This window comes from Ischnura elegans, chromosome 1, assembly GCF_921293095.1.
Source record: "Ischnura elegans chromosome 1, ioIscEleg1.1, whole genome shotgun sequence".
NCBI classification, from domain to species: domain Eukaryota; kingdom Metazoa; phylum Arthropoda; class Insecta; order Odonata; family Coenagrionidae; genus Ischnura; species Ischnura elegans.
In genome coordinates this window covers 94,450,616-94,465,269 of record NC_060246.1, presented here as the reverse complement: position 1 = coordinate 94,465,269, position 14,654 = coordinate 94,450,616, and the positions used below count along the sequence as shown (strand labels likewise).

The following is a 14,654-nucleotide window of genomic DNA, read 5'->3' as shown; positions in this document are numbered from 1 at the left end:
TTTTTCATGTATGCTATCTAATAAACAATAGCTTTCAAGAAAAAGAAACATTTATTGGTACCTATACTCTTTAAGTATTTGTTTCATATTTTCTTCATCATAACGTCCATTAATATTCCTTTCGGGAGACACCTTAGCTGCTCTTTTGAAGAGAAGAAGGTTATCTGCTTCTAGATTGAAAATATAACCTGAAAAAGGTTGCTTGATTTGGTTAACAATATATGCATGCATGATATTTCTTACCCTATAGCCTCAGGAAATGGTGTGAAGTAATGAGTCAATATTAACTGGTTAAAATTTCATGCATTATGCTTGTTAATATATGAAGGTGAGATGAATGGATTGGACTTGTGATTGTATAAACTCTAACTTGGCATTATTCTTTTGTTAATATCCACTGGAATTGGCACTTCATCATCTTCTTCATCGCCTTCCCCTTCTTCCTCCTCTTCATCATCATCAGAAAGGGAAAATAGTTTTTTAGCTTGTTCATATGTCTCAGGAAAACCATCCAGCACGTATCCTTGTTTTTGGCATGGCTTAGAAAGAAGCTTCCTATGGAAAATCCTGCAAGTATTTGGATGATTGAAGTTATAAGGAAAGTTAGGTATGCTTTGGACAGCCTCTTAGCCTGGGCTGGAGCTATTAAGGTGGCCCATAATATCTATTTTTTTAAAGTAATGAGGGTGATTTATTTTTGGTGTAGTTTCATTGTCATACAAACCATAGACAAAATTGGCTTGACAGCATGATATTTAACTCTGTTGAATGATATTAATAAATTTCAGCCTCATTGTATCAAAAAATGCCTACATCTGCATACTACCACGCAAGCTTGCCTCAATTGACATGTGGTAGGGTATGTTCGAGCAGCAGCGGGTTCCATGTAAAAAGGAAATGTTCTAGCGAAATAATGCCAAGCATTTATTTATGTTTTTCATTATGCGTGGGAAAAAATAAATTCCCATTCCTATCCATTTGGCAAAATTTCTCTCTTAATTTATTATTTCTGTCAGACCTGGAAATATTGTGGGGTTGTAGTATGATGCTCATCATGTTGCTCTTAAAATCATCATTCTCAATTGCTCAAGCAACCTAAGCCTTGCTTGCAGCCTCTTGAGTCTCTAGTGGCTCCATATGTAACTCTTTTAATATCCGTGTAAAGCTTTCAGTTCACCTGTAGCAGTTTCAGATGAATCGTGCTGATTACCTTTGTATTTTATTGAGATCACGGATTAAGTCTTTCTGCACCAAATCCCAAATGGTTGCTGCATATTCAAGGTGTGGTAGTGTGAGTGCTAATAAAGATATTGTGGTAATAAGAAAGTAAAACTTTTGGTGATAATAGTAATCTTTCCCTAGAGGTACTTTGATTTTGTTGGTAGAAAATAGTAAATTTTACCCCTCTTGAACCCTAATATTCCCATAGTAATGAAAAATTGGCATTAGGCTATTGCAATTAGTCACCACTGTCTCCCAAATATGTACAGGTTGTTGTTACCTTTCAGTGATTTCTTTTTGGTATCCTTGTGCTAAAATCATTTTTAATGTCTGCAGTGGTTATAGATGATTGATGAAACTGTCACAAAATCCCTTGGGGAGGAAAATGATGTTTCAGAGGAAATGTAAAGATACCCTAAAACAATGGACTAGCCATTGCCCTTGTATCTACTAATCTATCATTAAGGTCCAGCAATAATAAAAATGCTATTTTTTCTATACTGTAATTACCAAATATGTATTAAAATCCATGAATGCTGTACATGACTTTAGATACAAAATTGTATTTATCAAAAACAGATTGATGGAGATTCTTCTTTGTTGATTATAACTCATTTGGTTTTTTGAAGTAATAAGATCACACCTTGACACGTGAGAGGATAGTAAATACAAGTACATATGTGTTTTAATACGACTTAACGAACCTACATTGAAACTGCAATTGTAATAATAAAATTATGTTGCCAGTGAATTGCTCCCTGACTGGCCAGTTTGCCATCAGTTCTTCCTTTGTGAACTAGGGAAGATGTTGCTTCTTTATGGGGTTAATGTAATTGGATCACCTAAGAAATCAATAAGCTACTCGAGTATATTTTGACATTCATTTGACTAAAAAATATTTTATTTAACCAGCTGATACCTAGCTGCTATGTATTACATTTGTTGATAACTATTGTCTTATTTTGATGAATGCTAATTTTTTGGCAATTAAATTAATCATAAAATATGAGTCTCAGTTATAATATTCTATTAGTCCCTGCCCCACTTATTTTATCGGTCTCTTTCGGTCTCCTAAAAAAGAAAATAAGACTTAAAGTGTGGGGAGGAACTGAATTCAGACTAAGTCTGGTCTGTAGCATCCTGATTTTATACCTTGAATATTATCAAACTGTGTTATAACTCTGGCATCAAATGACCATGGGAGGTCGGTGTTTAGCAAAATATTGGAATTCTAATGATATTAAAATTTATTTTCCCACAACTTTATGACCAAATTGAATTAGAATCAGAGAATGCCTCAGGGAAAATATGAGATTCAAAATACCTTAATTATATTTAGATATGCTCCCAGGACTTCAATTTGGGGTGTTGCCATGAATGGATATTGGAGTTAAACTTAGCCGCAAAAAATAGCCTGTCTATCACTTTTTGTTTTAGTATTTCCAACATTCTTACCTTGAAAGTCTCTATGGCCACTCTAAAAGTAATTAAATAGCTTTTTTGAGGTCTTATTTTAAATACAACTTGAATTTTGAAAATACTCCGGAAAGTTACTTAGACTTTCGAGAGAATTTTTCCCAAAATATTTGCAAAAATTTTTCTGCTAAAATCGAAGATTGTTTTTGGGTGCTTTCCTTGTGAATCTAGCAAAAGTGTTCTAAATTTTGGTTCTCAGCACAGGTATTGGTTTCTAAATATTTGTTAGTGAGTACAACTTTCCATGTGTTGAAAGTGTGATATTGCAGAAAGATTGGTTGCCTGTATCAAAGGATATACATGATTTGCTTCAGTGGCATAACTAGAACTATGCTTTGGGGGAGGATGGAATAGCCTGTCATGGCGATCCCCTACTCCCGTTGAGGAAAATTTAAAAAAATAACATGCCTGAAAATACATTTCTCATCATTTACACACTAAAAAATTAACTTTAAGCAGAAGCACTTATTAAATGTCAAAACTAGACAATAGTTTTAAATATTTTTTTATTTGGGGGGAACTATCCCCCTCAATTCCCTCCCATAGTTAGGCCCTTGATTTGCTTCAGTAACCAATATGAGTAACTCTTGAGCAATGCTTTCGGTGAGTTTCTTTTTTGTCTAGTCTGTCTAAGAAGTTATTATTACATGCCTTATTAAATCATCTTCATCTAGCATTGAATTTGCATCTTCGGATTCTTGTAAAGACTGGTATATTTCCATTATTTCTTCTTCATCTTCAGACTCCTCATCATCATCATCTTCACTCTCACGCTCGGTTGTACTTCCTGATTTTTGACTTTCTTGTTCTTTCTTAGTCTTTGCTTGGATTTTTTCTTCCTGGAGGAACGGATTTCAAAATACCTACAGATGCAGCATTGTGTGAAATTTGGTATTACAAGAATTTATTGTTATTGACTTACCATTTCCTTTTTGAAATCTTGGAGTACATTTTCACGTGTGAGGTAATGTAATTGGTAATATCTGCGTAACTTGTTTGCTAAAAATGTCTTACCAGACAATGGTGGCCCGTGGATGAAAATTTTTTGAGGCTAAAATGAAGTAAAATTCAAAATGAATGCACATTTTGTACAAAAAGTATCATTCCTTGCAGAAATCCTGACAATTTATATTCATAGATCCTTGAAGAATATTCCATAGTAGTAAATAATCAGGAAAGACGTTATTTGAATTGGAGTACATTCTTGGTTTCAGCTTGTGTCTGCTGCAGCTCGCTCTCTGGAAAACTACATGTCTTTAGTGGCAGAAAACGAAGGGCTAGGACAATAAACTATTACTTCCTAGAAAAAGAGACACTTGTCTATAAAAAGTAGAAGGAAAAGTGTGACTCTCAAATGGTCTGGGGATAAGATGATTCTTCCTGGAAAGAATGAGGGCACAGAAAAGGGAAAGTTCTTCCACATACGCTAAAGGGAGAACGAAAATGTATGTTCACAGCAGCCTACCATGATATTGTAGCAGGTACGTTTACAGCCACTAAAGGGTTAAAGTTTTGAGTATATTCATGGAATTTTTACTAATCAATCGTGTTTAGAAATACCTAATTTTCCAGGCTTGTACCAGCCATTAAATGGTGAGCTTTGCCTGGTGCATGTCTTGTTTAAATCGCTTTTGTTTTGAAATTTTTTGGCATTCCTGAATTATGGTCAGATAATGTAGAAAGATATGGTTTCTAAAGTTGTTCATCAAATCATGTAAGAATGCAGGAAATAATAATAAAAATATTGGTGTTATAATAATTTTTGTTGTTAGTAAAAAGAGTTTATGGAGTTCACCTTGAGCTTTAATTCCATCAAATTGTGCTTACCTTCAAACCATGAATGTGGACAAATTCAGCTACTATGTTTTCAATGTTTTCTAAAAAATTCATCTCATTTTCATCTGGAGCATACTCCAAGGACATATTTTCCAAGATATAATCTGGCTGCATGTTCAGATTCATTGTCATATGATCATAAATAGTATCCTGTATTAATATGCAATATTTATGAGTGTTCGTCATGCACTACTAGGTAATTAGAATTTTGGAATGTCTTGATAGCGTAAAATCAAGTTCTCTTGCTTACTGTCATATCCTTTAGAGCAAAAGCTTCATCTTTCCTTATGTTATTAATTTTTCCTGTGCCCAATTGTGTACTGATGGCCTTGGAAGAAATTTTCTCTTTGAAATATCTTTTTTACTTTAGGAACTTTTATGTAAATCATACCTTGTTATGAGTACCTTGGTTATTTCCTTCATAGTGGTTATTGTTTCCTCTACGGCAAATATATACCATCTTTTCCTTGGCATTGACTCCATTAAGCTGTATATAATGCTGTTTGCAAAATATTAACATGGGTCAATTGTGATTACATACTTTTTTTGCAGAAATAATGAAATGCTCCTCTAATTTATGATGTAAGCACGAATTGCATTTAATTCAGTTTGAAAAAAGAATGATAGGGAATAGAAATTCAGAAATTGTATTTCCCTCCATTTATAGTCTAATTGCAATTAAAAGCCATATAATAATCTATGAATTAAAAAAGTATCTTTTAAATAAGGGAGATAAGTAGTCAGTGTACTTAGAAAGGTCAGCAATGTGAAGTAATGGCACGTTATTATCCGCGGAGGACAAGCAGGGCAGAAATGGCTCATGCAACCACGCCAATTTGAACAAAATCCCCAGCATATTTTCTTCTAATCCATAAGTTATTCCACAGGCTACTACTATTGTTTTTAAATCCTTTTTATGCTGTTAACAAATGAATTTTTAATTCAGATTGATTCTTTCTAAAATCCAATTGTTCTCCTATTGATGAAATGGAATCCTATTTTTATCATAATTGCATACCTTTTTTCCTATTTTAATAACCTCTTTTTCTAGAGCTAGGTGATTCTTATAGTTTTGATGGGCCCGTCTAAGTCGGTAGTCATCTTCCGTAAATGGTTCATCTGGTTCATCCTGTGAATTTGCCAGAAATACAATCGCCACTCTTTTAATGTCTAAAATCCTTTATTCATTATATCTTGGGATGATATCTTACCAAATCTATTGGCTTAGTTTGTGCCCATGTTAAAATTGTGGAGATCAGTATAAAATTTATGGCATCAATATTTTCTCCGTTTTCTTTTTTTATATTTATTTCTCCATCCAGAGCTAATTATGAACAAATAAGATTATTACTAGTCATGCTCACTATTATTTGGCTATCATACAAATAATATTTGTAGGTATGGTTTTCTGATCTCATAGCACAAAGAGAGGATAGGGAAAACCAAATGTGGGACAATTATAACAAAAAGCTATGACATCAGCTAATTTTATTTTTATTGACCTTTTTGGTAAAAATAACGGGTCTTGTCATAAATTATGACGCATTTTAGATATGAAGAAAAGTTATAATTACTTCAGATTTCTCTCATACCTTGGAAAAGGGGGCTGAATATTGGGTATTCTTGGTGCCATCTTAAGGAGATTTTGAATCCTTTTAAACTTTAGATAAATTTTTGAGTCTTTGGTTTTAAGTAGTGGATTCATAGGAAAAGGGAAAGGTCCCATTTGGCCTCCATCCCAACCCTGTTCCTATTTAAAACAGCGGAATATGCCAAAAGATGAAGTTCTCCATGAAAAAATATTTGACTTAGCCAGGATTCAAACCTGGATCTCCGAATAGAGTGGTTTCCTTCATCAAAGAAAACGAAAGGCATTGATTGTGATTCATTACCCACCATTAGTGTATTCATAATATACAAATTATTTGGTTTTAGAAATCCCAGTGTAGATGAATGTTAATGGTCAATTTTATCTCAATGTGAAAAAGGCCAGATTGGCACCCATGCAATGCCACTCCACGTGACGTCACAGGGACCTAGTTTCTATACGAGCAGATAGGAGTTTTACATTGTCTGAGATTACTAATCATGCATGAGGCACAGAGATCAGGGAAACATCTCTTAATAATCACACATTAAAAATACCTAAGTTCGGAAAGTTTCCTTCGTTTGATAGAGGAATAATAATCCTTATTTAAGCCAAGCGCTACCTGCTAGCAGGGTACTCAGCTACCTGCTAGCAGCCTGCGTCGTATCAGCACTCAAGCCTCGCCCCAAGGTCACCTCACACACCGACAACTGGAACCAGAAATACGTCACACAGACTTTTCCCATCATTCCTACTTAGCTGTCGCATTTTCGCGCGTTTGAAATTTTTCACTTTTCGTTTAATCGCAAAAAATAGATATCGTCATTTAAAAATCTGAAAGCGTGAAATACGTACTCCAGGAGTAATAATCTTTCGATTTAGGTAATAAAAAAATAATAGGAAACCACCCTATTGCCCTTTAGGTGCTTGTGAGGTCAACACCTTGTTCGGTAAAACCTATCCTGAAGTTTGCGCTGAGAAAATGGCTTGGTGGTGTAACTGACTAACACACCTGACCGGCAATTGGGAGATCCAGGTTTGAGTCCTGGCTAAGTGAAATATTTTTTCATGGCAACTTCTTTCTTAGGTGTATTTAACTTTGCACCCATGCATCTGACTGTGTACAAAGTCACTTTTTTCGTGGCGTGCCTAAAAACAGCAAGGTACTCTATTACCTGAAATACCCTTAGTAATTTGATGTGTCAGAAATCCAATGCCATCTCTTAGATGTGAAAGTAACTAAGGCATGGGAAATGTAGTTGATTGACATACTGATTTTATGAAAAAGGGAGATGGCAATTTTCCACAAATTTATTCAATATTGTACAATGCATATTGACCGTCAGGCCATTTCAAGTACAGGGTACACTGCACACATGCACATTGTATTTGAAAATGACCTGACAATCGAAACGCATCGTACATACAGCCATTCAGTGAAGTGAAGACTGAGGGAAAATGTGTACATATCCCTTGTGAACTCAAAGCATGTATCGTCTAAACTGCTAGCAATATTCAACATTCATGTGGTAAGGAGCAGAGAATAAACTTCTGTACGTTGATTAATTTCATGAAAATCGTATTTCCTCTGCACTTTGGGAGAGTATTTTTTGTTCATTCCTGGTTTTCGATTTTCGTGACTGAGCAACAGGATGTGTCGGACTCATTCAGCCTAGGATTTTTTTTACATCGTCTTTCTTTAATTTTGCCCATAGGTACATAATATATCATAGGACCCCACAGTTATTTTGAGTTGATTCATCCATGCAGTTTAAATTTCATGAAAGAAGTGGACCCTGGAAACAGGCCACCCACAATGCATGTGTTGCCTAAGCTCGAACGTCATGTTTCACCACTGATATTAATCACAAATTTGTAATGTTAGAACTGTGTGTGTAGCCCTATCATATTAGATCATGGTTTAGGTGAGCAGTTTTTGAAACAACTATGCAAGGGGTGCATACTTGTGTGCCTTTCTTTTTGTGATGTATTAGGGTATCTTAAAAGAACTATGTAAATATGAAGGGTAAAAAAATTGATGAAAAATTTTGATTTCTCATCAATCAATAATCAATCTGCTCTATTTTTTTAAGCTTTCTATTTTATAATGAATAATTTGGATACATGTGATTTTGATTGAGCTTCAGAGCAATGGATTTGGCTGTTTGGAATTTCTATTTTTAATTTATCCTTCATGTGGGTCGTATCACAATCCTTCTTTCCTCTCCTGAAAACATGGGCTTTCAGATTTGCTGCTTAAATTTGAATAATCAGTATTTTCCTAGGAAAATATCCCTTGGGCTAAGTAAATCATAACTCTGCATCAGTTACCTCTTTGAGTTAGAACATTATGTGGTTTAACACATTCAATGCGGGCCCGATATTTATGAACGTCGTCAGAATTGGTTGATAAAATAAGAAAGAAAAATAGAGATTGGTTTTTGTGCCATAACTTCCATTTAAATACAGCAACATATTTTCAAAGGGCACACATGGGTCAAAAGAGGGAAGCTTGCTGAAGGCCATCCATATGATTGGAAGACTCAGAAGTGGATGTTAGCCACGTACGGAGATGGAGAAAGGCAGAGCACGTCAATTGACATGCTCCGTATCAATATCAATTGATGTGCTCCGCGCTGAATGTGTTAATACATAGCTATTTTTATGAAGCCATTGTTATTTTTTCGTCATATTGAATTTTTGGCTGCAACCAAACAGCCTTAATTTCAATGCATATATGGATACCTAACATCATTTCCTTGGAGTTCTGTATTGACTTCATGCTAAATATGATACATCTGTTGCAGGTTTCCATGAGTAAACGTCTGAGCTCACCCAGTGTCATTTGGAGGACGTCATATTATCCTTGTACCTGTCTGTCCTACTGCAAAGATACACTTCATTATGTCTTGGTGAGTGGAAAATTACATGTTATCTTAATCATGTTGTTTACATATATATTTGAAAGTTAATTATCCTCTTAGTGAATGTAAGGATTAGAGATGTACGGCCTTTAATAGGAATTACAAGATGAAGTGCTCCAACAGCCGTAAAGTATTCTGCTTGTCCGTTTTACACCGACCTGAAAATTACTGTACATATTGGTTTGCGGGAATGGACTAAAGACTGCAGGGATCAAATGCAGCCTCTCAACTGACAAGACTTGGCAATCACTCACTCATACACACGTACACACAAAGACACTCATGCCAAAAGTGCCAGGAGAATAAGCTCAAGAAGAACAGGTCAAGGTGTGTAATGATGCAGGGATGAATAGCGTTATTTCGGCCTCCAAGAGACACTTATCAGTGCGAAGTAGTATCTTTACAACAAGGAAAGGTTGAAGTCTTCTTGAGCTTATTCTCCTGGAATTTTTTTCCTGGGTGTTGCTGTGTGTATGAGTGAGTGATTGTCAAGGCTTGCCTATTGAGAGGCTGTGTTTGGCCCCAGATGTCCTTAGCCCATCCTTGAAAAAAAATACAGTAATACTCATGTCGGTGTGAGACAGACAAGTGGAATACGTTACGGCTATTGGAACATTTCATCTTACAATTTCTATCCCCTTAGTGTGCTTATATTGTTAATTAGAGACTTTTGGCCTGGCCTTAGTGAATAGTGTGGGGGGTTTTGGGGTTCAAAACCCCCCTGAAATGCATGGGAGATACAGTTTTAATTACCAATATGCCTTCTAAATGAACCCTACCTTCACATGTTCCTCCTCCACAGGTTAACTGCCCCTAAAAAAGTTTTTATGGTTATGCTAACAGCTAGGTATCTAATGTCCACTGGTGCCAACCATTATGATCATAAGATACATTTGAGGGTGATTCCTCTCATTTATTATTAAATATCAGCTATAAATGAACTTATTTCATCTTAGTCTTATTTCTTAAGTTACCTGTAGCTATCAATCCATGCAATCATGAAAGGAGTATTTGATCAAGATGGTATGAGTAAATCTTTTTCTAATTTCATTGGTGTCAGTGAATGTAAAAAGTAAAGGAATTAATCAAATCATGGTATTTTATACTTTGTAATCATGTACTTTCCTTTTTCCTGGTCATTTATGTATTACTCTGCTTACCATTTATCGCCCATTCAGCTTCAGGTATTTGACTTGGATTTTCACTCACATCATAAATTATGTATTTACAACTTAGAAGAATTTTGAGTAGGTGGCTTTTGTCTTGATCATCCACAATTATGGTAGTTTCTTCCGAGATTTCCAACTAAAAAAAATACTCATTTTTAACGACAATAGTGGTAGTTACCTAAGTGTTTCTTATCAATTATGGGAAGTACATATGTTCATATTATTAACTTTAGTTGCTTCGATAAAATGTTGTTTCTATATGGGTAGGGCTGGTAAAATTAAGGCACAATTATAGAAAGTTTTTAATTTAGTAAGCTTTGTTTCATGGATACATATATGTTGTTGTAACTCTAGGGCACCTAAGCATTGATGCCCTCTAGTTAAAAGTGTCCATTAGTCAAAACCTGATTTGCAACAGTATGACATGATATGGTGACTTTCATTACATAATGCTAAAAACAGCTACACACACATGCTTAGTGCAGAGCTGATGTGGACCATTGTTTGAGTGACGAATTGGAGCCTGATGAGGTGATGCAATGACAGAAGGTATGCTATAAGATAGCCACTGCTTTATTACAAGGCTGCATCTAATACATTTTGGGATGATTTAGACACTTTCAACGCCCTTCTAGAAAAACTCGCCCTTTCCGACACCATTAAATTAGATTAAATTTCAAAAGAAGTGGGGGAGCTAAGCTTTCAGGGCACTTAGACCTAGTATCTTTCATGCCAACCACTGATGTCTGATCACCCATAGAGGCCTATGTCCTTAGTGAAGACCAAGAGGTCCCCGATGGGAAGATCTCTTGACTCCCTGGGCTCTATAAAAGGTGAGCCCAAGTGTCTATATCGAAACCTCATGATTGCAGGGCACTCACATTAGATGGGTTTCTTCTCCCATGTTGCACCACCTGTTGGTGAGGATGGCAAAGATTTCCACCTGGATTCTGACACCATAACAATTGTTATTCTGTGCTGAATTGGGATTGTGATAGAGGGCTTAGAGATGAGGATGGTCTAGAGATAGATTGGGATGATTGTAGATGCATAAATAATATAAATAATGTTGCATGAAATCTAATACCATCCCCACAAATCAAAATGACAATACAGTTCGCTCATATGAAATGAGAGTGGAGAAACAGAGTTGTTAAACTCAATTTGCATAAGCCGTCTTAACCCTCCCCATTTTCGCTCTTGCTTTTACGTTCCTATGTGCGTGAATGCATAAACTGACTAACGTATGCTTGGCATGTGGCTGGAAATTTGCTTTGGGTGAGCTGGGTTAGACTTGGGCAAAATTTCAATGTATTAAGTATAGCTCAATATTTGTTTAATATGGAGTCTCAATAAATATGATATTAATGTGGTTTAATAGTCTGTTCCTCAATATCTCAATACATGATATTGAAGTTGTGTAACTCAGTATGCCTTATTGAGGTTTGAGCTCAGTATTTTTGTGTGGAGGTTTGTGCTGAACGTTCTTTATTAGAGTTCAAGATCAATACTTTTTATTGGGATTTGAGCTCATTATATAATATGTATTATATTGAATTTTAAACTCATCTTTATATTAAAAATTGGCCATTTTTCTGTGGGTGCCAACCAAGCAGCCTACGAGCAAGGCATACCCTCCCTTCTCTCATTCAAGCCAAACCTCTGCCCCCTCCTAAATACCCAAATATACCTGAACACTGCCAAGTGTAAAGTTAGGAATTGTTTGGGTGGTATTGCCGGTCTTGGCTGTGGCTTCACTCCCCAACAGTGCTTGCTTGCGGAGCACGTAGTTTATCCAGACTCCACGTTCAATTTAGTTTCAAAGCATATTTTAACCCAACACCATGCTTGTCGCCAAGCGTACATCACTAATATGGTGATATTTTAAAGATACTGACCCTGCTGATCGCAAAAATACAAAATGCACTTTGTGCCAGAAGATGCTGCCATGCATATTGAATACTGTGAGTCACTTTAAGTGGAAGCACCCTCTGGCCCATTCCACATGGCTAAATTCCTAGCTGCAAAAACAGAGAAGCGTAAATCAGTAATCTGAAAATGAAGACAATCCTGATCATTGAAGTGGGCCACCATTACTGCGAGCACCAGTGTCTCCTCCTGCAGAATACAGGTCATAGACAATGTCAGAGCAGCCTTTGTCGCCAGTGTGACCACCAGCACCATCATCAGCACTATTCAGGGAAATGGGTGATCATTTGAGAAGAGGATAACAAAAAAGTGGGGTCTACTGTCCTCACAAAAAGTTGGTATACCCGGGTTTGAAATCTTGTATCTTGGTATGTAAATCATCCTTCACTATGAAACTAACTGGTAATAAAGTTAAATTCATTTCTATGTTTCATTGTAGTTAACAAGTTTATCAACTTGTTGGAAATTTTTTTATCTGGCTTGGAATGAAAAAAGTTTCCATTTTTGCTGCTTGGAAAACATTACCTCCGAAGGTATGAATTAATTACCAAGATCCAAGCCTTCAGTTACAGGTATTTTGACTTTTTGTGAAGACAAGTGGTGCAATAGTGGTTGTAGTGCAAGAAAAAGTAGAGTTAGAGGGTTAAACATTCTAGGAAGATGGAAGGCGAAGGGCTGTGGGACTGCTTTTAGCACCGACTAATAAATATAGTGTGTTTTCAGTGAACGTCTTTCATATTTTTCACATTAATATGGGTGGGTGGTTTTTATTTGTGTTTACAAAATTGGAGAGGAAATTTTTGCTCAACTTTAAAAACGATAGGTAGATAAATTGGTAATGATATATAAGTACTGAACGCTATAATGATCCTCACAGCAATAGGCAGTGGTCAATAAAGATAAATAAATCCCTACTGCTGGCCTTTAGTCTCTTCCTTCACGTATTTTTGTCCCTTGGAACACAAAACAACCTTTTCTGGCGTTGACATTAAGATAATTGAGCAACGAGACGGTATACATGATTGAAATGGTTTTCACTCGTTTTTTCTCCTGAAAATCCATGCTATTTTGATGATTGAAAGAATTGGAAAAGTGTATCACACCAAATGAATGATATAAATATGGTACGTAGGTCACAGGAAACGTTTTAAACTAATTTGTGTTGGTCAATACCTACAATCAATTTATTTTCGAATTAGTCCTTCAAAAATTTCATTTCTTTCTTTCAAATACCACTTGGCAATCCAACACATGCAAAATTTTCAGTCAGATATTGCAACTGCAATTGTTTTCTCCGATAGTGGTTTTAAAAATTAACTTTGCTCCACTTTCAATCCACTTCCTCGTTCTTTCCGCAGCGATACCCAGCCGTGACGTCGCGCGCGGGCGCTCCGACGATGTTTTTCCAAGCAACCGATTATAAGGGTTATTTTTAAAAACTGATGTCTCACTGTCAGTTAAAAACATTATTCATCTGCGAAATTGTTCATGAGTATATATTAGCTGGGGAACTTCTCATTTTAGTATTTAAAAAGATGTGCGCGGGCCCCATTAAGGGAATGAGACATCTTGGTGCGGCCATTTCGACGCCGCCGCGGCGCGCCGTTTTGCCCTTGCGGTCTTGGCGCGGACCACCTTAGCGAGAGGCCACCCGATTGAATGGGTCTCTTCATTTTAGTCTTCCTAATATTGGCCGCACGAACTTCGGAATATAATGTTTTACCTTTCTTTCGATAGTACCAACCATAAAAGTATATTTTACTCATAGGTAGCTTACATTTTCGGATTTTGAAGTTCCAATTATGATGTATTTATTGTCAACGTCCTTTGTTTTAGGGTCATTTTGAGAGGTTTCCGAGGCACTACCATCCGACGGCGGATCCTTTTCCTCTTCGTCAGTACTTTCTGTCTCTTCATCTCCTCCTATTGATTGGCTCGCCAAAAACTAAGATAATGGAACTCGTGAAGAACACTTATTCATCAATTCACTCCTGGCAAAAGTATTATTTCAGGTATAATTCAGGTCGCTTACCTACCTTTGATAAGTGACGGCCATGATAGTCATCCACGCGGTTGATGAATATTTTTCGGGGTGAATATTCCTCCAGCGTAGCTTCATCAGCCATTTCAACGGTGAAGTAAAATTCCTGAATCCCGATCAAACATTCTTGGAATAATTTGTGATTAGATACTAAATGAATGTGTACTTCATGAAGCATTCACTGTATCACTTGAAGTCATAGCAACGACTCTATGTTTATAGCTCTACTGTTTTCATTTGGCATCAGAAAGGTTTTTTTCCATTATGTTATCACACCAGGGATTATGCTTCCGTGGAAATCACATATCCGGATGTCAGAAGTTATGAAGGAAAATAGCTATATATATATTTACCGACCAGTGGTCATCTCTGGTGCGTTCACTCCAATTTCTCGTGAACTGTGCAACATCGTGTGCCCCAGGGCCCCATAGAAGGTTCTAGCGGGCTGAATGTATCGCAAAGCTATTTGG

At 36.3% G+C, this 14,654-nt stretch overlaps 1 protein-coding gene across 1 annotated transcript in view; it reads right to left on the bottom strand.

Moving 5' to 3' along the window:
- The window catches only part of LOC124166454 (adenylate kinase 7-like), a 20,281-nt gene extending 5,627 nt beyond the window's left edge, over nucleotides 1-14,654 (bottom strand). The window contains exons 1-13 of the mRNA XM_046543988.1: nucleotides 14,180-14,654; nucleotides 13,921-14,088; nucleotides 10,206-10,350; nucleotides 5,745-5,857; nucleotides 5,552-5,662; nucleotides 5,283-5,452; nucleotides 4,939-5,032; nucleotides 4,784-4,861; nucleotides 4,525-4,683; nucleotides 3,620-3,748; nucleotides 3,349-3,536; nucleotides 371-567; nucleotides 62-188 (exon numbers count right to left, since the gene is read on the bottom strand). Coding sequence (XP_046399944.1) covers nucleotides 62-188; nucleotides 371-567; nucleotides 3,349-3,536; nucleotides 3,620-3,748; nucleotides 4,525-4,683; nucleotides 4,784-4,861; nucleotides 4,939-5,032; nucleotides 5,283-5,452; nucleotides 5,552-5,662; nucleotides 5,745-5,857; nucleotides 10,206-10,350; nucleotides 13,921-14,088; nucleotides 14,180-14,362 — 1,862 coding nt within the window. The 5' untranslated portion in view covers nucleotides 14,363-14,654. The remainder of the gene's footprint in view (nucleotides 1-61; nucleotides 189-370; nucleotides 568-3,348; nucleotides 3,537-3,619; nucleotides 3,749-4,524; nucleotides 4,684-4,783; nucleotides 4,862-4,938; nucleotides 5,033-5,282; nucleotides 5,453-5,551; nucleotides 5,663-5,744; nucleotides 5,858-10,205; nucleotides 10,351-13,920; nucleotides 14,089-14,179) is intronic.